The sequence below is a fragment of the Vigna unguiculata genome, chromosome 11 (genome assembly GCF_037176805.1).
Source record: "Vigna unguiculata cultivar grain cowpea cultivar isolate G323 ecotype 2 chromosome 11, ASM3717680v1, whole genome shotgun sequence".
NCBI lineage: Eukaryota > Viridiplantae > Streptophyta > Magnoliopsida > Fabales > Fabaceae > Vigna > Vigna unguiculata.
Genome location: NC_140802.1, coordinates 31,603,881 through 31,631,363, shown reverse-complemented (window position 1 = coordinate 31,631,363; position 27,483 = coordinate 31,603,881). Strand labels below are relative to the sequence as shown.

Sequence of the window (27,483 nt, the reverse complement as noted above, 5' to 3'; positions counted from 1 at the left end):
TTCACTTGGACATAAAACACACTAGTGCAAAATTTACTTTTTATATCTATATATTATATCTGTTCAAATTCATTAGGTATAAAAGAGGAAGAAATCACATTTTTGTAAATAATAAGAGTTCTTTTACGTGTGTTGGGCCTAAAAGTAGGTATAGAAAGGGATCCATTGTATTTTTGTATTATGAGAGAAGAATTTGTACACCTATTGGATCCATACAAAGTATAGAATCTTTTAATGGTCTATCATTTTCGTCACGACTTCCGCTTTTAAACTCTTATCCACCTAACACACCACTCAAAGATAGTCCTCCCCTTCTACTACGCAAAAACCCTTCCCAATCCACGTTTCATACACCTCCTCATCGATTCAATTGCAAGGGTTCGCCAACTCGTTGAAATGACCTAGGGTTCATTGGGAGCTACTGCAACGAGTAGTCAACAGAACATGTCGTTCGAGTCAAACGAAGAAGGTGAGGAGGAAGACGAAGTGAGATACAGAGGAGATAAGGAGTAGATTCCAGAGGCATTGCCGGTCAAACACAGGTGGTGGCGCAAGAGGCGTTGGAGCTCGACGAAGGCTGCCATGGTGAAAGCTCATCTTAGTTAATTTCGTTCATTGTTCTTCGTGAGAATTTTGAATTCAATGTTTTACTGCTTCGGGTGCTTTCGTTTTGGTTCCTACATTCAATTCAAATTTGTTTTCATTCCTACACTCAATTCAAATTCGTTTTCGTTCTAGTCATGTTCTTTTCATTGGAGAAGACCACTTCATATTTCCCTTTTCATAGTTCTAACTCAATTCATATCTTTCTTTTCACATGTTTTGGCTTCCATCGTAATGGCTAACATGAATGATGCTTAATGGTGGAATCCTTGTGCACATGTCTTCCTTTTATATTCATATTACTACTTTATTTTGTAATTTATGCTAGTTCTAGAATTGGCATGACATTTGTACTAACTTTTATATGTTTTATCTAGTAATTTTAAGGTGATTTGGGTGCCTTATTCAGTCCTCTGGCAAAGTACTGGATTTATTTTCGTTAATCATTAGACTAGTAGGTTATGTCTTATAGACCTTTTACTATCCTTTAATTTTGATATATTTCTCTTAAATAGAGAAGAAATACATGACTGAGTTGTGGACTTAGTAAGATGCTTATAACACTTTATTTTCGCAGGGGAAATGCTTCGTATGAAGAAGAAAAACTAGAGGAGGGTATGAAACTCTTCTACATAGTTCTTTACTGTTCTTAGTCAATGTAAATTTTGTTCTTCACTTTTTATTTTAGGTTGTTTGACAAATTTGTGGTTGTCTTGGTTCTTTTCAGATCGTAGTGTATATGGGAGATGACTTCGTGTTCCAGTTGTTTGGGAAGCACAAAGATATGGATGGATGTGGGGTTATGTCCTAGTTATTGTGTCAGACTTGATGGAGAAAACAAAGGTCTTGATAAAGGGAATATGTCTAAAATTGATGACTATCAGAATTTGTTTGGTTTAATGAAACAGAGGTTTATGAGTTTCAAGAACTAGAAATACATGTAAGTGTCAAATTATACATTATGTTCAAGAAAATTTGTCTCTTGTTGGTATAATATCTTATAATCTAAATTTCTTCTATACAATAAAGAATTGGAGCATTTTCAAGCTCTTGTTAAAGCTCAATCTCCAAAGGTGATAAAAAAATGTTTGAGTTGTTCATTTTAGCTTAATTTATTGGGTATGCTGATTAACTGATGAATCCAAATACAATTTATGGTAATTATTGTGCAAAATTTAGTTCTTTTTATGGTCTCAAATAAATATTTTTGTTTAAATGGATGTACTAAGTACATGTATGTTTCTCTTTTTAATAGTTGATGTTAAAATACATAGTTAAAATCAATATATAGTTAGATGAGTTGGATTCAAAAGTTTTTGTAGTAAGCAAGTTATTGGCAATATAATTACTAACATAGTTACATGAGTCCTTTTCTACATTTTGAATATTTCAAACTATTCAGCAAAATTAATGCTTAGTTTTTATATTTATTGATAGACTTCTCTTATTATAACATCTTGTTCAGGGTGAACGTTCACTTGTTTTCACTACTAGATTTCTGGCTCTAAAAGCATTGTTAGGGTACTTAGGCAGAAGGATTGGTTAATGTCCTATAATTATTTTATTTTTGTTGTGCAGGGTGGAAATGATCATGAAATCTATGAATCGGAACGGGCTATCGAACACACAGGTTAGTACTTTGACTTTGTTATCATTTGTGCAAGAAATATGTTTGTTTCAGTGCCATGGGTTAACAATTCAAATTCTTATTTTTTTAATTAAGACCCAATTTGTTTCGGATTATATTACTCAAAAACCATTATTTTAGGAAATGTAGTAACGCTTCTCCATTTATGGAATTACTTACAAAATATTTAAAAAAGAATCAGAATCTTTAAAAGAAAATCTTTTTAACTTATTGTTCAAGAAACTGGAAGTGTATGTTTTTCTAAATATCAAAAAATAATAATTATAGTAACCTTTTTCAAAAATTTTGTATATTTATCTCTTAAACGAACCAACTAAAGTTAACACCCAAGCCAATGTAGGGTAAAATAATTAACGAGAATCATTATCTCTACAAGCCAAAGTAGTGAACTTCAGGAAACCTTAGTGCTTCAGGGCGAAGTACACATAATGCATATTACACATAAAATGGTTGTTACAATTACTCACATGTTATTGTCTTTACATATTTAGTTGTTTCATTATGATTATATCCTATAAGCACAATTTAAGAGATTAAATTAAAGACATAACATGTTTCTAAACAACTGATTTCTTTCTGCTATCTGATATGAGATTTTTTAAGTATATTATGAATTAATACAAAGGTGTTCTCAATTCATGAATATAATAAGGCTATGGGAGAATATATTGGTATAGTGTGATGCTTTTCAAGCCAATTGAAACTGTTTCAACTTCTCGGTACCTTTATGTATGAGTTTTTGCTTCCATCCTCTTATCTAAGAAAATTTTTTAAGTTGTTTGACAATTTGTTTGGGCTAATGGATTAAAGTCTGTGACGTGATGAAATCCTTGCATCAAGGCAAGTCGTTCACCATCCAGGAAACTTTCTGATCGCAAGGCCTATGCACGTCAAAAGCCTACTATTAATGCAGCCACATATTTTTTTGGTACTAGTCCATTCTTCTAAAAGAGATTAATGAACTAAATTTTTAACTGCAGTACAAGTATAATGAATCACCACAATTGCTCAATTATTATGTAGAAGTCTCAGCAAAACTCTCCTGTCGTAATTTTATACTTCAGAAAATTTCTTTGTATTTCTTTTTTTTTTTTGGAAAGTTAATTATGTAGTCATGCCAGTGTGTAAGATTCTATAACTCGGTCATTTATATTTAGCAAATAACTGTTATATTATGTAGATCATAGGATGGTATATTTGAATACTTTGTCACACCAAATCCACATTCTACAAGAGATGTTGACTCTTAAACACATTTTTTTATATTCGTAACTTTTACCTGGTATCATGAAGCAAGTATATGTCTTTTTTCCTATAATAATTATTTAAATTTTAATTAATTATCCATCATATTTTTTGCAGACCTTCAAAGCACTTCTATCATCTGCATCTTCAACCTATCAGCTTGCATCCTTAGGAGAACTGCTATATCAGGTACATCTATAGCTTCAGTTGATTAACTTACCATGATAGTAATTTTGGATGAACACATGATAATATTGGCTTTGGTTCCTATTTTTAGTATTTTAAATTCAATTTTTTACATCTTATGAATAATGTCTGTCCATAATACATCATTCACTTTCTTTTAACATTTTTTGTATAACAGGAAGATTAGAATAGTTAGTTGAATGTCTATATTATTTATTGTTAATTGAATTAAAATGCAATTAACAAACTTATTACTTGTTTGATAGAAAATTATTTTCCTGTCCTCTTTTTGAATATTAACTTTGGCATTGGAATTGAATAAGAACACCAAACCACAAATCGGGGAAAGTAATTGAGTTTTAACTATCTTATGCAGTGCCACTACAACTACAGTGCTTGTGGACTTGGCTCTGATGGAACAGATAGGCTTGTACATTTAGTGCAAGAGTTGCAGCACAGTGCTGAATCTAAATATGAAGGTGGAACTTTATATGGAGCCAAGATAACTGGTGGTGGTTCAGGCGGAACAGTTTGTGTAATTGGTAGAAACTGTCTCAAGAGCAGTGAACACATTTTTAAGGTATTCATTTCATTATGAGTTTAATTTAATACAATATTCTAACTAAGAAATACTGAATATCTCTTATGGATAAAAGGTAACTAAGGCTTTCAGGATTAAGATTCTACTTGAATAAAGTTTGTTTATCCAAAGAAACTTTCAATTGTTCTAGTTAAATTAAAACTATAATTAAAAGCATATTTAAACAAAAATTTTCTCATAGTAAATGTTTTTTTTCCTCATGGTAGCATCTGACTCTTTCTTTATAGAACTTGAATAAGTTCTTTCCCAATTTCTCATTTCTATTGCAACAAAATTCAGGATGCACCAAATGTGGAAAGACATGACTATGGGAAGACATACCTCCTAGGACCAATGTTTGGTCCTTATTCCTTTATAAATGTAGTTGGAGGTAAAGAACAATTTGATGATGAAGGAAGGAGCTACAAAAATTTAGCAGAGGTCGCAGTTGTCATGACAATACTGAAAAATCTACACAAGGGTTTGTCTTCTATTAATATTTTCGACAGTAATTTCTAAGATCTTTTTATTGCCTTTTTATTATTCTTTCTGTCTTTGGTGCTAGACCTTAGATGGCAATTCAATAACACGTCCTTTTAGAAAAAAACATCTGCTATATTTTAGTTTGCATTTCTTTATTTGACAGAAGTTCTGAATAAAGGATTTAGATGGTTTAGTCCATCGTTATATTTGATTACCAGTTTCTAACTACGAAATTCTACTTGTCCTGGTAGTATTAACTAAAATTAATAATTTGATTCACCTTAGTGTGAAAAGATTAACTTTATTCTTTTCACTTGTATATTCACTGATTCAAGTAGACAGAAACAGAAAACAAAAAGATAGTGCTTTTACAATCCATGCTATCTGAATTTGAATAAAGGGCTACCTTTTCTTTGAAGCAGCATGGCTGACATCAAAACATGAATTCAACATCGGTATTGTGAACTGTGATGATAGATTTAATGTCGTTGTGAGTTCTGTTGATGGTTTTCAAGGAGGGGAGAAGGATATTATCATGTTATCAACTGTAAGAACAAGTAGTAGATCATCTCTTGAGTTCATTTCCTCTCCGCAGAGGACTAATGTTGCTCTTACACAGGCTAGGTACATCTTCTGCTATTAACTTTTCTATTTATTGCAGTCTAAATTACTTGTTTCTTATAGGGTATCTTATTAAATGAAAAACTGCATTTGGTTTAATATCTTGCAGGCACTGCTTGTGGATTTTGGGGAATGAACGGGCGATTACAAACAATGAAAATGTTTGGAAGGCTATAGTGCTTGATGCCAAGAACCGTAAGTGCTTCTTTAACGCCGACCAAGACGAGGAAATGGTGAAAGCTATATTGGATTCCAAGAAAAAGGCATATCAGTTTGATGATTTGCTTGATACAAATAGTGTCCTGTTTAGGAGCAAATTATGGAAGGTATATTATCCTGGACTTATTTTTTATACTCGTTCTTTTATTAACTTCTGATTGTTCACTGATACTTCTACAGTTCTCACATTTTTCTTCTTGGATTGCACTGGTAATGAGTTGTTAGCAACTTATCCAATGTTTATTTTCATAATTATATATTTCTGCACAAAAGCATTTCCTGACGTAATCGATGTTTGATATTTGATAACTCATTAAAAGATTGTTGAAATAAATCCCTGTTATTTGGTCCAAGTTGACATTGCTGCCAATGTACGTATCTACAGGTTTATTTTAGTGATTCCTGAGGTTATTCAAATGGCTAATATCTGAAGTGACCAAGAATAGGGTTATCAACCTTCTTGAAAGGCTTTCCAGTGGATGGAGGCCCAAATGGATTAATGTGGATTTTGTGTTGTGAAACATCAACTCAAATTTTTAAGAAGTTTAAGGTTGAAAATAACTATGTTATTTGTTCAAGAGAAATAGTCAAAGGTTCAAGATATATTCAGGTTTTGAAGATATGGGACATACTACGTTTAGAAGATATCCAACAGTGGGCCCAACGCCTGGACAAAGTGTTCAGAAGATACACTGATGAATATATTAGGATGTGCAAAAAGAAAGGAACAAATAATCTTGTGTGAGTGCTTTCATTTGCATTTATTTAAAAACGTTTAAGTTCTTATTTTATTAACTGATGAGGAATTTGGTCTTTTCCCATTGTGAACAGGAACATAGAATTTCCATTGAATTGGCCACTTTCAGCCAATATCCAAAAGTTTGAGAATGTTAATAATGATGAAAATGATCGAGATGAAAATAGCAATGATGATACAAATGAAGCCGAAAAAACAAGGGTTGAGCAGCAAGAGTGTACGTTGTTGATTAAGTATTGTTCAATGTTTTCATTTACATCTGGATTTTCCACACTTCATTGGTGGTTTTGGATTATGAATATGATTAAATTATAAGATACAAATAGGTACAAAAGTTATATCTTATCATATGGTTTCTGAAATTAAGCTGAATTTAACTATAGTATATGAGATTAAGTCCGGTTTTAAAGTTCATTTCATGAAATAGTATTAGAAATTGTCCTGATAGGAATTTTCTATTCATTGTGTTAAATGATAGTATAAACTATACATAATTATTTTAGTTTCATTGATGGAAACATCTGCTTTAAGTTATAATATACGAATTTAATGATGTTGATTAACTTTAGAAAAATATTTAATTATTTAAAAAAAAAAATTAAATATATTCTTCTTATAACTTTACTTAATTTAATTGGAATAAACATTGTTCTAATATATCCAATAATTTTACATACATTAGGAATCGAGATTAAAATTAATTTAAAATATTTTTTTTAGAAAAAAACGTTACGAAATTTTATATTTCAAAACAAATAATACGACATTTTCCATTTGAGTTTGATCAATAATACTTTATATATATTTAAAAAATAGGTTAGTTCTTTATTGTCATTCTCTCTCAACCAGTTTTGTTTCTTCCTCTGTTGGTTGGTACATTTCTTAATTGATATTTCCAATCTTGTAAAATTTAACATGCAGGCAAATTCCATATATTTTATGATTGCATTATTAATCATAGGAATCTTGTTATGAGAAATTCTGAAGCTTTACTTCATTAACTTTTTAATATGGCAGGGTTGTTGTCGGCTTTAAAAGCATATTTGACAAGGATCTGGGAGCTCTTGTAGAAGCATTTTTTATTTTGTTTTGCAGAGGTTTTCATTCTTAGGAAGACTTCTGGATAGGTAATATCCATCTTCTGTGCATCCTTCCAAGGTTAGTTTGGTGGTTACTATTCTTGTAATGAATAATTTTTGTTTGTATATTGTTCAATTCAACGTGTTGTTTCCTTGTTCATCTCATCACATCAATCAGTGACCTATAATTGGATTATTCAACTGATTAGGAGGAACCCAAAGGTTCAATTGATCCAGCTAGGGTGCTGGAAAAAGCACACTCAAGTACGAAAGCTAAAGGTTCCTCTACCGCATGCATCATTGCACTTACTGATCAGGTTAACTTCTCCTTTATGCTCTTCTATTTGGAATATTACAGCAGCTTCTGCACCATAACCTTGACATATATTACCGTAGTACTGAATTTAACTTCCTTAGTTATTGCTTCCTTTTTAGTTGTTATTTTTAGTATCCTTTTCTACTATCCAATGTTCTTCCGGTGATTGGTTTAACCCTTTCAGCTTATTTTCTTCATTCCACAACATTTATTTGTGGAAAATCCATATAGAGTCCTGGTAAATGATTCCACAATATATTGGCTTTCCAAAATAATTTTCACTATTCTGGTAACTTAATTATGTAGAGAAGTTTCAAAGCAGTAATCTTAGATCTTTATAGATCTTGTGACCTCGTGCATTTTAACATACGTAGTGAATCATGATGCAAAAGTTCCAGTTTACATAGCTAAATGTTGTCTTAAATAATTTATGGTAAAAGTAGTCCTCAATGTGATTGTAATAGTTAAAAGTCTCTTTTAAAAGCTTTTTATGTGCTTGTAAGTTGCACCAGTTAATTTTGTGAAATATAAAGAATTGGATATATCTAAGCATAAGATTACATAATATGAAGTTCCATGGTCGGGATTGTTGAGTAATTTACTAAGGTAGCATACTAGCATTTAGTAAACTACTTCAAATAGGGTAAAATATTATGAGTTGTTACATTTTGGAAAGAAAATAGAACAAGACATAAGGTAAAAAAAGTGATGCATTTTGGTTAAAAGGTTTAACAAGAAAGAATAAAGCAGCACACATTACACTCCATTCTATTTGCATACCAAACATTCACTAGTACATTTAAGAGTTTTTACCTCGCAATATATGCCTCAGTTCCTGCGCACCCGCTGCATATAAACACGCGGTGGCATTTTTGTAATTAAAGTCACATTTTATGCCTCGGTTCTTTTATACCCGAGGCAGTAGGGACCTTATGCTTCGGTCCTCCTGCCAACCGAGGCATATAAGAAGCATATGCCTCGGTTTCAAATTAACCGAGGCAGTATCGCATTGTAGGGTTAACAAAACCCCAAATCTTTTCACTGCAGCAGCAACACTTGCGATTTTCTTCTTCTCTGAGCAACCTACACGCAGCTTCCACTCTTCCACTGCACGCCAGCCGTTCGTTTCGACTTCACCACCGCTGCAACGCCGCTACACCGCCGCTGCACCACCGCTACACCACCACGGGAGGTTGTTTCGGGGCCGCCGTTGCATCTTCTTCTTCGAGCAACCATCACCACTCTTCAAGTGCGCCGTTCGTTCTGCCTGCACCGCCGCTGCACTGCCACTTCACCGTCGACGAGATTGTTCTGGCGCCGCTGCATCTTCGTCTTCTCCGAGCATGAAGTTCATCGTCACCAGATCTGGTGTTTTATGGGCTGCTTTACAAGAATCAGCTATTGGTTGGGTCTTTTAATTGCTTTTATTTATTGATGGAAGTAAATGAAATTGCCATTGCTATGGTTTGTGATATTGATTGATGTTGATAATTTGAGGTCAGATTTAAGAATGAATGTTTATGCCATTTTGTCATTGTTGATGCCATTCCATGTTATGGGCTTATGTTTGTGTTAAAAATTATGCTATTGGCAGTGATTGAATCACAAAGATGCCATTTTTTCTTTTCATTCCAGCAAGAAAATTATTGTTTTATATCCATCAGAATCCGTGGTATTTTCTCTAAGTTTAATCTTTCAATGCTTCGCAACTATTTCTTTTTTTCTCAGTGTGATTGAAGCACCCACAGGTAATGAGGAAAGTGAAGACCCAGAGTTTTTTTTTTTTTTATTTCTGGTACACAATTAGGCCTCGGTTGGTGGAAACTGAGGCAGTAACTATGCAATATGCCTCGGGTTGATAACCGAGGCATAAAGAAGTATCTTTTTACCTCGACAGTATATGCATCGGGTGCGAACCCGAAGTCAAAAGTTAAAAATAACCGCTGTCGTTTTCCTTCCCTGCACTAGTGATTGCATAGTAATTTCTAAACTTTGTTCCTGAACTTTGACTCTTTTTTTTCTGCTTTTCTTCATTTTATATTTTTAATTGAGGGCTTGTGATTTTTCTTGGTTACAAATATTCTACTCTAATTTGTAAGTAAATAATTTTGCTATTATGTAATTTTGAAAGAGATCTCTGTTTTGTTTCATTCTTCACATATCTTCATTATTGTGTGTTTCTTGCATAGGGCCTTAATGCTATCAATTTAGGAGATAGTGGGTTTATGGTAGTCCGGGATGGGTGCACCGTATTCCGATCCCTAGTGCAGCAACATGATTTCAATTTCACCTATCAGCTGGAATGTGGTAGGAATGGTGATTTACCTAGTTCTGGTCAGGTATTTTCCTATTTTTTGGACTTTATCCTTGGGAGAATCGGATTAAATTGGTCAATGAAGCATCTTTTCTGCACCCACTCTTAATGGTAGAGTGTGCTTATCTGATTTTTGAAAAAATGTTTGCTACTGCATCTGCTACTCGTTTATATCTTTTAATATGGTTATTGTATATATAATTAACATAACAAATGTATACAAAGGTTTATGGTAATTTTACTCTATATTCAATTTCTAATTCATAAAAATCTACCATTCTCTTCTATATATCTATTGTAAAATTTAAACCTTGTTTCAGAAGAGTTCTTTTATACATACAATTATATATTATTTATGTTAATGAGGTTTATAATCACTATTTTTTAGGAATTCGCAACTGGTTGCACATATTCGCAATTTATGTTTCATGGATCAATATTCGGCTACTGATATAATTGTCAGTGTGCTGGCTTGTATTTGATGTCATAGTTCTTTGTTTCTGGGAGAGACTGCTTGTTTCTTCTATAGAACTGTTTACTACATGATTTTTTGCCCTACTTTGTATATTGATGTAGTGATGTAGTCAAATGATGTTACGTGTTTTATGACTTATATAGTAATTCGTTTTGGAGTAGTATTATATTTCATGTAAATATTAGATTGAATGAGATTTGTTTTCTGGATGTTTTGGGTAATTATATACAGGTTTGGTATGTGGTAGGAAGCATAAACGAATTTTTCATAAAAAAATAATATCACTTTTTATACCGTTTGAAGTCATACTTGGTGTAAAATGTGTAATTTTTTTATACCGGTTGGAACTATAATCGGTATAGTAAGTCATTTTTTTCTTACATAACTTTCCATTTCCAAGAGGACTTTTTATACCGGTTTTAGAAAATGGTATAAAAAAATACTTTTTTTATACCTGTCATGGAACCCATGTAGAAAGATCAAATCTTCTATACCGCCTACATCTATGCCAATAATAGAACCGGTATAAAAAACCTTTTTTAACCGGTATAAAAAGCCTATTTTACACTAGTGACATATTCAAGAGATATTCATCCTCTTTTGAATTTGATCATTCTTTTATACTATTCATTTGTACCCAATTCCTCCTTCATCAAATCCAAAACAAATCTTTTTTCTTTCACATGGACTTTGAATACTTATAGGTTATTAGCATCTTTGATCACACAAAGCTTATTTTCAAACCCTAATCTTATAACCTTTCTCTAGCATTTGAGTAACACTTAACAAATTTTGAGTAATCTCGGAAACATATAAGATATTAAAAATTAATTCAATACCTGAATGATTTTTAATTGAAATGGTCCTTGTACCTTTCACAACAAGTTATTCTCTATTCCCAATTTTTACTTTGAAAATATCTAATTTGTTGAGCTCCTTGAAAAGTTCTCTATCATGAGTCATGTGGTTTGAACTTTGGTTGCCTTATTAAATTTGCAAGGAAAACAAACAATCATCACTTAGCCTGCGTCATGTCCATACTGAAATACTCCATAGCTTTTCCCTAACAATTAGGTTATAGTCACACAAACATATAGTTATTTCAACTTTCGGTTAGGTATTTTGGGTGAAAAAAAATTGAACAATGCAATCCCTAATAAAACAAATTTAAAGACAAGAACCAATCCAGACGAAAGTGAACCACATGAAATCAAGAAGTAGAAGAAAACCTAAACTTTTTATTGAAACAAACCAAATCAATTTCTGGTATTCACATCGATAAAACTTAACAATGAACTTCTACGTGTCAGGATGTAATGCAGGTGTGACGGAGCAAAGCGGTGCAGTTCCAATGGTGCGGTGCAATTCTAGTTATACGGTGTAGGTTTGGCACGATGCAATGTATGGGGATGTGGTGTGAGTTTTCAACCTAAAAAAAAGTGAAAATTAGGAAAAGGAAACCAATAAAGCTATTGATCATGACGATGGTGTGATGTTAAAAGGCCAAACCAGATATGAACACATTGTTCTTGGACTCAAAACTCTGAAACCACCCCTAGCCAGGTGACTTACAAGCGTAATTTCAAGACCTAATGATTCTAAGAATGTTGAAGTTAAATTGGTGGATGTAAGAGGATTTACATGCATATGGAAGTGCAATTTCATATCAAGTGCAAAGTGTACAAACTAGACCTTGAGAATTTAAGAGTGAATGATGTATACACTTTGTAGTGAGGTCAAGACTATTTTGCACAAGTATATAATGTGTTCCTTGCTGAATTACAATCAATTAGGTTGTATTTGACTAGTTGGGAAACCCTTTATTTTGGACGAATTGCTTGTGAGCCCTTTAATCCAATTTTCTATTTTTTTTTGCAAATCATTCCTAAGTAGGTTAATTGAACCTTTTGACTAATGCTTTCCATTAAAACACGCATTTCATTTAATTGGGTTTATCAATCCTTTGCTTTTAGTGATGGGAGGCACGAGGATTTCCAACGCATGCCAACCCTTGATGATGGAATCTTATGTGCGAAAGTTGATCTGAGAAGAGAGAATGAAGCTGGTTCGCATGATGGAGGCTCGAATTCTGCTGAACCTGGTGCACAAGCCAAGACTAGCGAACTTGAGGCGTGAGTCTGTTGATCCAAGGGAGAGCAAAGTTAATCATGATGGATGGAGGTGATTTGGGAAGTGTAGAGATGAAATGGAAGCATGACTTGATGGACAATCGAGAGAGACAAAGTAGATCAAAGGCGCATCGATACTGGTTCGAGAAATGGGTTAGGTTTTTCATCTTTTCTGATTTTTGGTGAAGGGTTTAAAATGGGCAGATTTAAGTTTTGTGGGAGAGCCCTGGGCAACAAGATAGAGAGAAATTTTGAGAACTAGGGTTCATCTTCTGGGTGTGAGCAAGAGTGAGAGGGAGTGCATTGTAAGATAGTTTTCCCCAATTCTGATGAGCACAAAGTGACCTTCAGAAATTCTAGATTTCTTGTTAGCACTCCATTTTGTATTATTTTTCCTTTCTAAAACTTTCTTTTTAGTTTAAATAAATATTTGTTTGTCTTTTATTAATTAGTTTTTATTGTTATTGTAGAGAAATAGAGTTTTCTTAAAAGTATGGTAAAAAGGTTTCTTATAGTAGTATTTTAATGCATTTAGTTTTGTTCTTTTAGAATTGTCCTTTTTAGAATAAATTTGCTTTGCCATGAAAATCCTTATTTTGTTGATTTGCATGTGAGTCCTTTAATCCAATTGTCTCTTAATCCCTGGGAGATCAACTGAAACTTTTGACTAAGGATTCCCAACAAAACACACGTTTCATTTAATTGGGTTAATCAATCCTTTGCTTTTGATGAATGGGAAGCGCGAGGATTTTCAACACATGCCAAACCTTGATGCTAAAGTCTTATGTGCGAGAGCCGATCGAGGCTGATTTGCGTGATGGAGGCTTAAGATTTAGAAATCTGATGCGTGAAGGGAGCAAGGATCATGAGGTAGGTTCTTCATCATTTCTGATTTTCAACTTTGGGGGGTTTTATGGGGCAGATTTAGGTTGTATTAGGGGAGCCCTAGTGGTGCAAAAGATGAGTGCAAAGTAGACTTTAGAGATTTGGTTTTCTCTCTAGCATGTGGGTAGCTCTACTTGGCCTTTCACGAGCATAAAGTAACTGAGAAGTGTAAGACCCGAGAATAATTAGACTAAAGGGAAATGTAAGACCCGAGGAAATTAAATAAATAAATAAATATTTATTTAATAAATGTGAAGGACGAAAACTGTAAATTAGTTAATGAGTAGAGAGAACACAAATAATAGTGCTAGCTCAAGTGGTTTAAAGTACTCGGTTGTGATGAGAGGACTTGAGTTCGAATCTTGTGTATGCTATTAGTATTATAATTTAATAAATTAATTATTTTGTATTTATCCATGAATGTGTGTAGGTATTCAAAATAGCAAGAAACACAAATTGGCTTGTTGGTTGTACATTTGTTAGTCATTATGTGGATCTGGGTTCAAACCTTTGTTGGTGTAAAAATAATTTCTTTTTGCATAATGATCATGTGGATCAATGGGAGAAACTTAGAAAATCCTAGCCATCAATGTGAGAAGTCGAGGGGTGGAGAAACCATTAGGTTAATGGTAATTGAAAAATTTTCGTTTTATTTTTTTATTGAATTTTTAAGAGTGGGGAAAGAGAGGTTGAATGAGTAAATTAAGGTGAGAAAGAGAGGGGCATTATGGGGCAGCGTAAGGGTGTAGAAGAGAGCACTACAATTGAGTTTAAGAGAGTACTTGGAAGGCTGGAGGAGGCCGTTGAGTAGAAGCCAATGTGGTGTTTTTTTTTTTGGAGTAAGAAAAGTCTTTAAAAAAGCACTCGGAGCAGGAAATCCAGGTTAGGGGAAGCTGAACTTGTTCCTTTTCTCTTTTGTGGTTTGATGCATGATTCTTGTTGTTTGCTCCGGTGTATGAACACATCCAAAATGCTTGAATATCTTTTGTTTTCTGTCTGTTGTTTTTTTTTTTTGTCTTTTGGGTGTATGAATCGGTTAGGGGAGCTACAACTTGTGTCTATGATTGATTGTTTATGAGATTAATGTCAATGGATTAATGGGATGGTGAATTATAAAATTTGGATTAAGTTTTGGTGTAAGGGGAGCTACATCTTGTATCTATGGCTATTTGTTTATATGATGAATGTCTTGTATATGAGATAAGAAGGGTTTATCCTTGTGGTAAAAGAATGTTGGGTTTTTTGGTGTGAGGGATATTGATCTTGTGAAATGCATATTTGGGTTATGTTTTTTATCTTCATCTTATTACCATGTGAATTTATTTGAGGTTGGGGCAATGGTTGTAAATATAACTTGTTTTCCTTTGGAGTGTTAATTATGGTTGAAGTAAGCATGATTTTATAATGGGCTTTTGGTTAAGATTGCAGAATTTCGTGAACTGGAGGACGTTGGTGGTAAGTTGATTAGAAATTTTGTTTAAAGTAATTGATGAACTAAATTTATCATTTAGAAAAGTAGAGGTTAAATATTGTATGAAATGAAATTGTTTTGTTGTTGTTCTTGAGCATATGGGAAAATCCATGGTGTAATAGCAATTGGAAATGTTTCCTTATGATGAAATTATGATTTGTGTTGGAGTACTATAAATTAGTTAAATTTGGGGTCTTGGATAAAGTTAGTGGAGCGAGTATGGTTCCTAAGGGTACTGTTAATTTGGGTTCTGATGCAGTAAGATTTTATGAGTTTATTAAGAATCCATCAGTTGTGTCAACGCTTGGGTGAATTTTAGTTCTTGGTTTTCCTCTTACAATTTTGAAGCTAAATCAATAGGTTGTGGTAAAATCCACTAGTCACTTGTGGAACTCACTGTTTTGACTCTTGCGCATTTGAAGCCAAACTACAGGTTGTGGGAAAATCCACTGGTCACTTGTGGAACTCGCTATTTTGACTCTTGTATATTCGAAGTTAAATCCACAGGTTGTGGCAGAATCCACAAGTCATTTGTAGAGCTCACTAGTTCGCATTTTTGTTTTCTAGAGCTAAATCCATAGCTTGTGGAAAACTCCACTGGTCACACATGGAACTTACTGTTTTGTTGTTGTGGTTTGTTTTAACATGATGTTGTTGCTAGTTTAAAAATGTGTTGTTTATGTATTATTTAGTGCAGAATTGTCGGGTATAACACTTGTTGTTGATGGGTTGTGTGAATACATGTGAAAGTATAAATGTATATGATTGTTACATATGGTGTGTGATTGTGCATTCTGAGTCCTTTTATGATTCTTGGATGTTAATTATGAACGATAAATTTGATGATTAAATAGTATATGTATTGTGTAGGAATTGAAATTAATTTTTGCTAGATGAACCAGTAAAGGTAACTTTTACTGGTGTGGCACCTGGCGGAAGTCACGCAATGTGACAATTTTGGCAAAACAGTGATGTGGCGCCTGGCGACGCGAGGAGTGGCATCAGACGGATACGGCTGTGGCTGAGAATTTTATGCTTGAAGGACTAAGTCCATATGGGGTCCGGGATGTCCTTGGCAGTGAGTCATAAGCGAGAGAGTTCATGACATTGTGGGACTGCATGATTGACGAGGGTGGATGCGTCCACTGAAGGCTACTTTGGGCGAGGGGGTCCACAGTATGGTGATTGCATGCATGTCATGGTCCAAGCGAGTGAAGGTTCGGATGGTTGGACTATGGACGAGGGAGTCCGTAGGGCAGAACAAGTCCCGAGACCTATATGAAATTGCATATAACTCATGTAGGGTATGAGTTCATGGGGGTATAAGAGATTTATAGATAAATAATATGGAACTTATTATGGGTTGGTTTATTCATATTTAATTATTTGTTGTGCATAGCTCACCCTATCTATTTGTGTGTGGCGATGATCTGATAACTTGTTATCTGGGAGCAGATGATGATGCAGGTGTTCCAAGTGATGCTTAGAGGCGAAGTGCAGGATTTTCTTGGGGACTTTTAGAAGGATTTTCATTTAAAGGATTTTGATGTTATTTATAATTATGTTGAACTTTGGTTGGTTTTGTAATAAAGTAATTGCAAATATTTGAGTTATGCTGCAATTAAAGTTTTCAATTTTCCTGCGTGTTGGGAAAATACTTAATAAAGGTGGAAGTTTTTATTCATTATATTCTTTAATTAAATTAATTAAGCAATATCCGACTGAAATGTTACAAGAAATGCATGGGAAAAATTAATGGCTTGATTAATATTGTTGATTTATTTAATTTAATTAGATTATTAAATTATGAAATAGGAAATAATTATTATTTGAGTGATTAAGGTTATTGTGGTATTTATAGTAATTATTTAAGTTATTTAAGGAATTCTGGTTTGTGGAGAATAAGTGTTTTAATACTTATAATGCATGTTATATCATGTGAAAGTGTGAAGCCTAGTGGTTAGCACAACATGTTGTGTGCGAGCTCTTAGGTTCGAACCTAGTTGGCCAAATTTTGCTTTGTGTGTTGGTTTTAGATTCAATTTTTCTCCTTTAAGTGGGGCCCACAAAACGTGAATTTAGCTTCTCTTTCTCAATTGTGCAGTTCATGGACGTGATGGGTATTGCTTGTTACAGTACATGACCATTTCTTTTCCTTCTCCATGAGCATATTTATGTTTCTTTCTTTAAATGCAAGTTCTATTTCCTTTATATTTTGGTGCAGCGTTTTGGAATGCATGTGGGGTAGTATGCTACTTTGATTTCATGAAAAGATGGGTCCTAGTAGACATGTTTTAGGTGCAGGACTTTCGTGTGGTTGGGTGTAGTTTTGGTCTTTGTTCATGTGTGCAATTCTGCATGAGGTTTTGTGGCTCTGTTTCAGGTTGGGTTTAAAGCGTGGTGGTTGTTCCTTTCATGAAACTCTATTAGATGGGAGCATTCTTGTTGCTTTGGTTTTCAAACATTTATGTGTGCTACAATTTTTAGTTTCATTGTACCATGAATCACTTCTCTTGAGGGGCCACATGATTTATTAGAAATGTGAAATATACTTATTTGGTTGGTGGTAGGGCAACCTTGATTTCCGTTTGCAATTAGTGTTTGAAGCTTTCTTTCTTTCCAATCTATAGGACTTCTATTTTCATTTTTATTCATGATGTACGGTTTCCATTATTTTCACGCCATATGCAAAGTTGTTATCTTAAAGCTTTTGGTTTACAATAGTATTTTCTCTCACATATTCCTTTGCTTTTCATTCCCGCTACAACATTTGTTTTGCATAAGATTAACTCTTCTCTCTTTTCTTTTTTTGCGTGGTTCTTTTGTACGTGAGTGTAGGTGGGTTATTAGTTCTTCTCTTTCTTCCTTTTAGTTTGGTATCATGCGTGTTGATAGTTAGTAAAACCGTGAAGTAGGGATTGGTGTTGTAACACCCCATTTAATTAATAAATGTAATTAAAGGAAGTGTCACACCAAAAATATAGTAGCGCAGTCTTGGAGTTTCTACATAACTCCTTACAATTATCCAAAGCACACAGCGATGCCAAACTAAACCAGATACAAAAAGTTTAACAGAAATAAAATTGAAATTTAAAGGACAGCCAATACATGGGTCGTAGCCCTAAAAGAAAATCCACTAAGCGGGATCTAGCCTAAGCGGCTAAGCAGCGGAGTCACTGTTCCCCTGTTGACCGCGAGAACCTCTCGCATCTGCTCACATCAATAAATTGATAATCATCCCAAAAGGAGAAGAACCACATACAAGGCAACCAAACAAGCAAACAGGGTAAGCTAAAGTATAAAACAGTTTATCATACAGATATATGCTATTTTACAGACCAATGAATATATGTCAACCAATCATGTTATGACTTCTCAAACAATACACTAGACTCAGACTTGACTCATCCGGATACATATAATCTAGTCGGATTCAGCGGATGCTTGCACTTGTGGTGGATATCTCTGATCACCCCCGAGCTGCTCACCCTCGAGCTAAGTGTTACAAGTGTTACAATGTCTCAATCCCCCACACACAAGGTTAACCCTTAATGAGTTTCAAGCCTCCTACTACTCTCACCACAAGAGTCAGTCCGCTCTAAGTGAGACTAACTAACTCCTTAAAGTGTCAGGATGCAACCTTACCTTGAATTCTTACCAGACTATATAGATGGCGCACCACCATGAATTCCCACTAACAGGGGTCATGGAATTATGCACCCGATCACTGAAGCACGATCCTGAAATCTCACCTAGAGATTTCAAGGAATTATGCACTGACCATCGACCAATCATAATCAAACAATAAAGGAATACTCATCATGCATATAAATCTCATGCCCACCTTTGTAACCCATCCTCATTCATATCCAAATGTTGAATCCATGCCAACTCATCCTTTCCACACCATGAATATAAAATTGTATTTCATATCGCTACCATGCCACTTTCATACCAACCATCTCATTCAAATCACATGCCAAAATAACACCCAATCCATCATTCACAATTCATGAATCACATCACTCATGCAAAATCATTCATCTCGTACTTTTAACATGACAATTATATTCAAGCAAGTGCCAACCATCCAAGAACAAAGAAAACCACCAAACATCACACTACCATCGCCCAACTCCTCACTCAAGCTAAAGGGGTCTCCCTCAGGCGAGAGACTCTCGCTCAGGCGAAGGCTCGAAAAGGGGAATAGTGACCTTACGCATGATCTCACTTAGGCGAGACCCCTCTCTCTTGAGCGAGACGTTCGCTTGCTTAAAAACAGCGGGGGTCGCTTGAGCAACTACTCACGTAAAGTAGCTTGGGCGAGCCTCTGTTGATCTCGCCTGGGCGAGACATGCTCTCTTGGGCGAGAAAACCAGTGCTCATCATTGTTCTCTCGTGCACCAACACACAATAGGTTCCAAACAATTCAATAATGCAATTCACAAGTTCACATCAACACACAAGGCATACTATAGTGATATAACAGTGGCTCAAGCAGAAAAACACGATAAAAGGATGAACCCTAGCTTCCCTTACCTGGAAAGGGGTTAAAAAGGGGCTTTGGCATCCAAGCGTAGAGAGCACAACAACTCTAGGAATGAACTGAAGAGCTGAAAGAAATAACGGAACAGACTAAGAAGTGGTTTACCATGAAACCCTAACTGGATTACGAAGAGTGATTAATGGGGACTAAAATGAGCTAGAAAAAAAATACTTACTTGGAGTAGAAAAATGGATGTGAGCTAGCTTGCAAATGACAGAGCTCAAAACCCTAGCAAAGCTTCTGTTTAGGAAAGCAAAAGGGGTCAGAGCTTGTTTTTGGCAAAGTGAGAGCATAATGGAAGTCTTGGCTGCTTTAGGGGCCTTGGCACCCTATGGGCCAGCCATTAGGCCCATCTGCTTAGGATAGGCCCTTAAAACTTAGGGCAGAAAAGGAATAGAAATAAAATGGGTCTTACAGGTGCAGTGCAAGATTTTTTATTTGATGGTTAGATAATCATGGGCCACAAAGCTTATCTAATTTTCTTCAAGTTTTGGTGCAGACCGTACGGGTTCTTTAGCAAACCTCTCTTCATGTTGTATTTGGTTCAACTTTGTTGTTCTCTTTCTTCTCTCTTTCTATTCTATCTCGCGTTGCTGCCATACACAATTAATGCACCTAAGGATTCTTTTCTTGTTGCAGTTCCAATATGTTCTCTTTCTGCATGTTTTCTATTCTCTTTCTTCCTTTTCTATTATCTTCCTTTTCTATTCAGCATGCATGCCTTTCTTGGATATATATGGGAGAAGGCAATGATTTTGAATGGGATATTTGTTTTACGTTAGCTAGTTTTAATCTTTGCACCCACCATCAATTACTTGGCCTATTCTTTCTCCTTTTCACAAAAGATAACATCTATTTTTCTACCCTTTAAAAAGTTTAGGTACAGGTTGAGTTCATAATTTCTTTTCTTTTCTTTCCCATGCATTTTATAAAAATATTTGGTGTGTATTAAATACACGTGATATATGAATTTGGTTTTGTTATGAGACTTTATTTTTTCAATTATGATGTGATGGTGTGTATTTGGTTCGCAATAAGTAATCCTCATGTGTTACATGTTGAGAATGTTTTGCCTTGCTTAAAAGCTATTGGTGGAATTTCATGAAGATTTTAGATTAATGTGATGCTATGTTTGTTTAGTATTATTGGACATGTTTTGTTTATGATATTCTTTTATGAATATCATTGTTTATGGTTAGCTTACCCTTATTTTCTTGTTTGTGTGTTTGTTGCATGTGTGATGATCATATAACGTGTGCGTTATACAGGAGTAGATGGTAATGCAGATGTTTCTGACAAGAAGTAGATAGCGAAGAGGATGGAATCAACTCGGGGGTTTATTATTTATTTAGTTGATTTCAATCAAACAGTGAAGACTATGAAAATTTCTTTTGATTTGTAGTATTTAGCTAAAACATTGTTTTTTTATTATTACTATTTTCAATGGAAGTTTTGGATTACCTATTTACATTTAAATTTTAAGTTTCCTTTAAGTCCCTTTTTGTGATATAATCGTTTTACTTTTTTAAAAAAAGAGCAATGATAGCTTCTCGTGACATCCTAAATTTGGGGTGTTACAAGAAATGTGCCTCCTTCGTAAGATCAGGAAATTCAATTAATTAAATAAATAAATAAATAATAAATACATGTAGTGGAAGCCTTTAGGTAATGAATGCTAGCTTTTATAATGTGGAAAAGTACTAGGTGAAATGGTTGAGAGTACATGAGTGCATTGAGAGGACTTAGGTTCAAGTTGTATGTTTTCCAATTGTGTTTTATTTTAATTGCTTATTATTTTGGTAATATGCTTGATCATGATAAGTGATAATATAATCCTATGATTTATAGGAATTATCATGAAAAATGTATTAGTTGAATTGGTTGTGCACTTGCTTTAAGATTGGATGGGTGTGTGTTCAAACTTTAGTAGACACAAATTAAGCTTTCTTTTTGCTAAAATTATTTTTCGCATGGAGGAGAAGGGTAAGAAACCCTAGCCGTTAGAAGGGGCAGCCAAAGGGGTTGGAAATACACCATGAAACAGCCATTGAATGGCAATTAAACAAAATTTTAATGTCATTTTCGTTTTATTGCCATTAAACGCAATTAAGGTTTAGTTAAGGGCCTTTGGGAGAGATGGAAATAGGTTCTGAGACTACCATAGTGGTGAGGGTTTTTAAGATACTATTATGTACACCAGTTAGAGAAAATATTGAAGATCTAGAGCTGATGTGGAGAAAAGATCAAGGTTAGAGCAATTATGGTGCAAGAAGAACTCCAACCTAGTCACTTGTAGTAAGGAATTCCAAGTTAGGGGAGCTGTGATTGTTTTTCTTAATATGTTTCATTGAACTGTGCATTATATAATTTGTATGTGAGCCTTGATCTTTGGAATTTCTGGGTTCTGTTCTAGTTTCTAGATTTTCCCAGAAACCGCCTAGCAGCATTGAAGACCCGCTAGGCGACACATGGGAATTTCACTAGGTTACTAAATTTTTCCAAGCGACACAACCTTTTTCTAACAAAGTTTCTGGATTTTTATATGATACGCCTGGCGACGATGAACACCCGCCAGGCGACACAAATAGTTTTGGCTCGATTTTGGGTTAGTTGGATTCTAGGTTGCTTTTAATTTGTAAAAAAAGTGTTTTAATCATGGATTGATTAAAGGGAAGGGATTAATTGTGAAATTATAAGGTGATGTGTGAAAATTTGATGATTATGATATGTACTTGTGTTAGGGTTTGAGTAATTGGGGATTTTTGAATTCAGAGATCAATTGTAGTTTGAATAGGACTGAAAGTTATTCGGTTTATGTTAAATTGATAAGTGGTTATAGTTTATGGTACTTTGGCTTGATGAATTGGTGAAAGGTGGGATGGGGAATCTGGGTTCTCGCAAGTGCAAGGAGAAATTCTTGGTTTTCCAGAATTTGGATGCATTGCCTGGTGGTCAGCTATCTGTCGCCAGGCGCTAGTGTAGAGAAATTGACTCTACGGGGCTATGAGGAGCAATGATGGGTATGGAATCATGTAACTTAGGTTAATGATGAATGTGGAATTGGGAAAACTATCTGGACAGTGGGCTAGGATTATGATAAATGTGAAAACTAATAATATTAATTACTTGATGGGTTAAATTGTAAGTTGGAAGGTTGGTGGTTGTAAAAGCATTGTAGGTCAGATTAGTCATGCTAAGAATGTAATGGGAATTAAGAGTATAATTATATGAATTAGGAGTAGGAGTCTCTATAGGTATGTTTGTTCAAGGTTTAAGTTCATAGGTGTGTAAGGTTCTAAATGTAAGTGGTATTAGAGTCTTATTAATGACTAGGCGGTGAGGTGGTGGAGAAGCACATGGATCCTAGTGTGTGTAGGAATACTTAACTTAGAGAATTAATGGGTATATGGGTTATGATGGAGGATACATAAGAAGGTGAGTTAAATTGAACGTGTGACAGAGTGGTAAACCAGTATACTGCGCGAGTACTAGTGTAACACCTAGCGATAGGGTTCGTTCCGCCACGCGATAGTTACAAGATTAGAGGATTCAGAGGCGCCTAACACCTGGCGGTTTATGACATCCACTAGATAGTCTGGAACCGTTGTTCGCCTAGCGACTCTAGAGTAGCGCCAAGCGATAATGCAGAGGTAAGACTTTTGTATGCATTGCATGTACGTGGTCCACAAGGATATGGGTGATACCTTAAAGATCGACTTGCTAGAGTGTTCCTTGAGTGGTGGCTCGGAACATTATCCCTTAAGTTGTGGCTCGGGATAGAGGGTAAACATGTGGTATTCTTTGAGTTGTGACTTGGAATGGCATCTCTTGAATTATGGTTTGGGATGGCGAATGAAAACGAGCATTCCTTGAGTTGTGACTTGGATTGGCGAGTGAGTTCGGTGTGAGTGTTCGAGTTGTGACTTGTCCATATGGGTCCAAAATGATTGCCCTCTTTGACGTTGGTCGCCGATTTGGTAGTCTTAGACATTACGAACTATGGTTCGTATGAGGAACTCCATATGGCTTTACGGAGCGTAGTCCATAGCAGGTTTCCCGCATGTGTTCTACAAGTTATGGCTTTTAGGTTTGGCAACAAAGGGGATCTTAAGGTATTTATCTAAAGACATAGAACATGATAACATGGTGGTGGCCATGTGGTATGAAATTGAAGGATAAAGTTCCTTTGATGTGTGTGCATACATTTAATTTATATGTATATGATTATATGTTAGCTCACCTTATCTACTTGTGTTTGACGATGATCGTGTAATTCTTTACACCGGAGCATGATGTTGCAAGTGATGCTGGTGAGGCATAGATCCAAAGCGGGGCTAGCTTGGGAAAGAAATTAGATGATATTTTATGGTTTTATGGATTTTAATATTTTGTAAATAATTATGTTATCAGATTTGAATATTTTTTTTTAGTTGACATTTCTATTTTGGTGGATTTGGAATTATTGGTGAGATAATAAATATTTTCATTTTCTCTCATTTTTGGGAAAATGCAGAATAAATTAACGTGTATTTATTATATATTTTCTTTTATTTCATTAAAAATTAGTAATATCTGGCCAGGATATTACATTCTTCACCGATAGATTTTAGAACTCTTCTTATCTAGTGTAAACCTCCTCTAATTTTTCCAATGAAATAAAATTTGTTGTTCAATTTATTTCCACTTTTCAATTTTAATTTCAGTTCTCATTTTACAGTTTTCAAGTCTTTGTTTGTTTATGATTCACTTGCAATTTAAGTTTTCTACCTTTAAATTCTTCAACATTTTTCATTTTCTTTACTACTTTAAAAGTTTAAATTCAATCTTGTGATGTTATGATGGTGGTTGGCTTAATTCATATTTTGCACACAATTTTGGTTCCTTCTAGGAACCCACATGACTCAAAGTGGGCATAAATTACTGAGATTTCTTCTCGAGTGCAAATGAACTTTAGCTTGATCACTAAATCAACTTTCGCTTTCATGTTTACTATCCTGCTTATTTGATTTATGATTCTGCACCATTTATTTTCTTGTCTCAGATTTAAATTCCTGCAACATTTAGTCTATAGGATCATGGTTCTCGTTAGTAGTAGTGGTAGGGACCTTTAACTCATGCATGTTTAATTTCTGCACCTGCATCTGCATATTTTAGTTAATCAAATGCATTCAAGCTCTGCCCTTGCATTTGCATATGTTATTTATTGTGATTAATTCAACATTGTACATTCCACTGTCATGGCCTCTACATTGGATCCATTTGATGTGAAATTGAATGAGCAAATTGTTGTAGTCAGGGCTAGTTTCTGCTACCACATGACTTCATGCACATTAATCTACCTCTCTTGGTACCCATGCATTGATAGTCACTTTATATTACTATAGTTGCATCTTTCATTCCTTCATCACTATGTTAGGTTCATATAAACAACCCATGCATCCACATTTAGTCCTAATTGGTGTAGTTTATGTGGTGTTGCAAGTCAATGAATTAGGGATTCTGGTTTTGAGCTTTCTCTGCATCTGAATGTGGATCTGAAGTACCTTACATTGTTGCTACATTTTGAATATTAATCATATCCAGAGTTTATAATACACACTCATTTTGCATTCAGTGTTAGAATGATTCATGGTCTCTAATAGCCCATAAATTGTGTCTAAGGTCTACAAATGCATTCATCCTTCATTTAGTTATGTCTCATTTCATTTCAAGTTCATTTTATCATTGCCTTTGGATCGCATTTCAAGTTTCATGCATTCTGCCACTTCAACTTCATAAATTTTGCATTCATTTAGTCTTAGTTCAGATTTTTGCTGCCATTGGGTTCCACATATATTTTCACCAAAATTGCACCTAGATGGCATTTGTTTAATTGTGTTGTTGTTGTTTGATCCTTTTCTGCCACTGTATAGCGTTGACTCTTCTGTTGTAAGCCAGAATTCTGTTGTTATTATGTGCTACTTTAATGTTGTCACAAATATGTTTTGCGCTAGTTTGTTGTTGTTTTATTCTGGTTTAGTGCTCACATAATTCATAGAATCCCATCCAGCTCGGCATCCTTTTCTTACTGTCATTCAATCATCCATCTTAGTTATTATACATTATAACCACTAGCCATTTCTTTTCAAGAAATTCATTTTCCTTTCATCTATCTAAACAAATATGCATTGCATTCAAGTGAACAATTTAAATTTGGTTTTAGCATGCATTTCTGCAGTTTAAGTTTTGCTGCCAATAAGGATTCATGTTCATCATCTTGGTCTTATGTCAAGCTTATTTTGCATTGTTCATGGTCTAATATAGTAGCAAGTGGTATCTAACATCTGCACTACATGCCTCATCTTCTAGATTCACCTTCGTTCAATTTTTGATTTCATTCTAGGATCCTTACATCTCATGCATTGCATTCATGCATCTCATGGCATATTTTCATTAATGCATTTACATAGTTTAGTTTTAAATCAATAAAATTATGCACATTCCATTTAGTTTCTTTTCTTTATTTTATTTTCTTTTTTCCCCTTTGTTTTCTTTTATTTTAATTTTAGCAAGATTAAATTATGCAAGTTAAACTTGATACCCATCATTTCCTTAGATTCGATCCTAAGTCAATTTTACTATACTTCATTAGTGGGATTATTTAGGTTTTGTTTACAAATTTAATTAATAAAATAGGATATTAATATTAAAACCTGATTTATTAAGCTCCATTTTTCAAAACACGGGAAATATAAAAACTTTATCTCATAAAAAAAACCAGCTTAGAACCCATTATTATAAAATTCAATATATTATCAAAAATCATCTCATAATATAACCAATTTCTATAATTCAATTGATTACAAGAGAGTATCAGGATATAAACATCCCCGCTCAATCATCATGTGTTCACCACCAACCATGAACCTTCCCTCTCATGACCAAAGCATCTCTTGGTCTAAGTCCCACAATACAACATACAAAACGCAAGCCACACGAACACATTACACTTTGCGCTCTTGCCTGGCGTTGCCTAAGCGCCACCAGGCGACGTTCCAACATAGACTGCCTAGCGTAGCCTTCTTGCCGCCAGACGCCAAACACAAGCAGAGCCTCTGACAAAGGGCTATCGCTTGGCGGGTCACTCCTCACCGCCAGACGCCATGTGTTCTAGAGACTTCCCTGGTACTCCTATCGCCTGACGGCCATACTTGTGCTGCCAGGCGTTATACCAGTAACGTGCCAGTTACTAGTTTAGCACTCTACCATGGGGTTTCAGCACCCCCCAACAGTTCAAGCACACATACAAGTTATAAATTTAACTGTATATAAATTACCTATACTTGTACGATTGTAATTTCAGCTAACACAAATCTTCACTTATTCAACAAGCATAACACTCATCCAATCATAGTCCTTATAAATGAATAACAAGGCACACCTCCATTTACCAGCATTTCATACTTAACATATGTATTTTTACCATACACTTAATCTTTTCCAACATGCAAGTTACAGCCATTGTATTTTTGCACGCATCACTAATACACATAACCATAATAACTAAAACAGTCACCTCCTCACTATCCAATCAAATAAACCTTTACTTTTTCATGCAATTGATATCAATCATCACACTTGGGCATATATAATTAGAGGTCTTACTTATACACACTCTCTTCATATCGCATTTGTCTTTTTCCTAGTTTATGCATATCATCACCTGATGACCCCAAATCACGCCAATTCACAAAATCAGCTCAAAACACCCATTGTCCTGATATGTCTTGCCTAGATTTCTGCACTTGCACGAACCCTAACCATGCAATTCCTCCATATTATTAACACATTTATATAATTACATGCCATTAGGAGAGTTCATGTTGGTTCGAGTACCATTAATATCATGAAAACAACACATAAATTATCAAATCTCAAATCATGTTC

The 27,483-nt window shown here is 34.6% G+C and overlaps 1 protein-coding gene across 11 annotated transcripts; it reads left to right on the top strand.

Moving 5' to 3' along the window:
- The first annotated feature begins 243 nt into the window (after window positions 1-243).
- LOC114169738 (uncharacterized) lies at window positions 244-16,409 on the top strand. Of its 11 annotated transcripts, none has more exons than XM_085668640.1 (17): window positions 244-585; window positions 1,181-1,218; window positions 1,331-1,543; window positions 2,182-2,233; window positions 3,092-3,179; window positions 3,614-3,685; window positions 4,059-4,262; window positions 4,563-4,743; window positions 5,168-5,369; window positions 5,476-5,692; window positions 6,196-6,326; window positions 6,417-6,559; window positions 7,360-7,500; window positions 7,631-7,738; window positions 8,785-10,076; window positions 11,837-12,089; window positions 12,500-16,409. In XM_085668640.1, exons 5-13 carry the CDS (start codon window positions 3,135-3,137, stop codon window positions 7,410-7,412), a joined length of 1,248 nt encoding a protein of 415 aa, XP_085524766.1. In that variant the 5' UTR covers window positions 244-585; window positions 1,181-1,218; window positions 1,331-1,543; window positions 2,182-2,233; window positions 3,092-3,134; the 3' UTR covers window positions 7,413-7,500; window positions 7,631-7,738; window positions 8,785-10,076; window positions 11,837-12,089; window positions 12,500-16,409. The 11 variants fall into 11 exon arrangements, with proteins under 11 accessions (XP_085524766.1, XP_085524765.1, XP_085524763.1 ...); XM_085668639.1 differs by having other exon boundaries at window positions 3,062-3,179; XM_085668637.1 differs by lacking the exon at window positions 3,092-3,179 and having other exon boundaries at window positions 245-585; window positions 8,785-9,141; window positions 9,927-10,076.
- Window positions 16,410-27,483: the final 11,074 nt, after the last annotated feature.

Coding starts and splice junctions, on each gene's coding strand:
- LOC114169738 (XM_028055019.2), top strand. Junction 4,263..4,562: donor GCAGTGAACACATTTTTAAG/GTATTCATTTCA, acceptor AACAAAATTCAG/GATGCACCAAATGTGGAAAG. Junction 4,744..5,167: donor ACTGAAAAATCTACACAAGG/GTTTGTCTTCTA, acceptor TCTTTGAAGCAG/CATGGCTGACATCAAAACAT.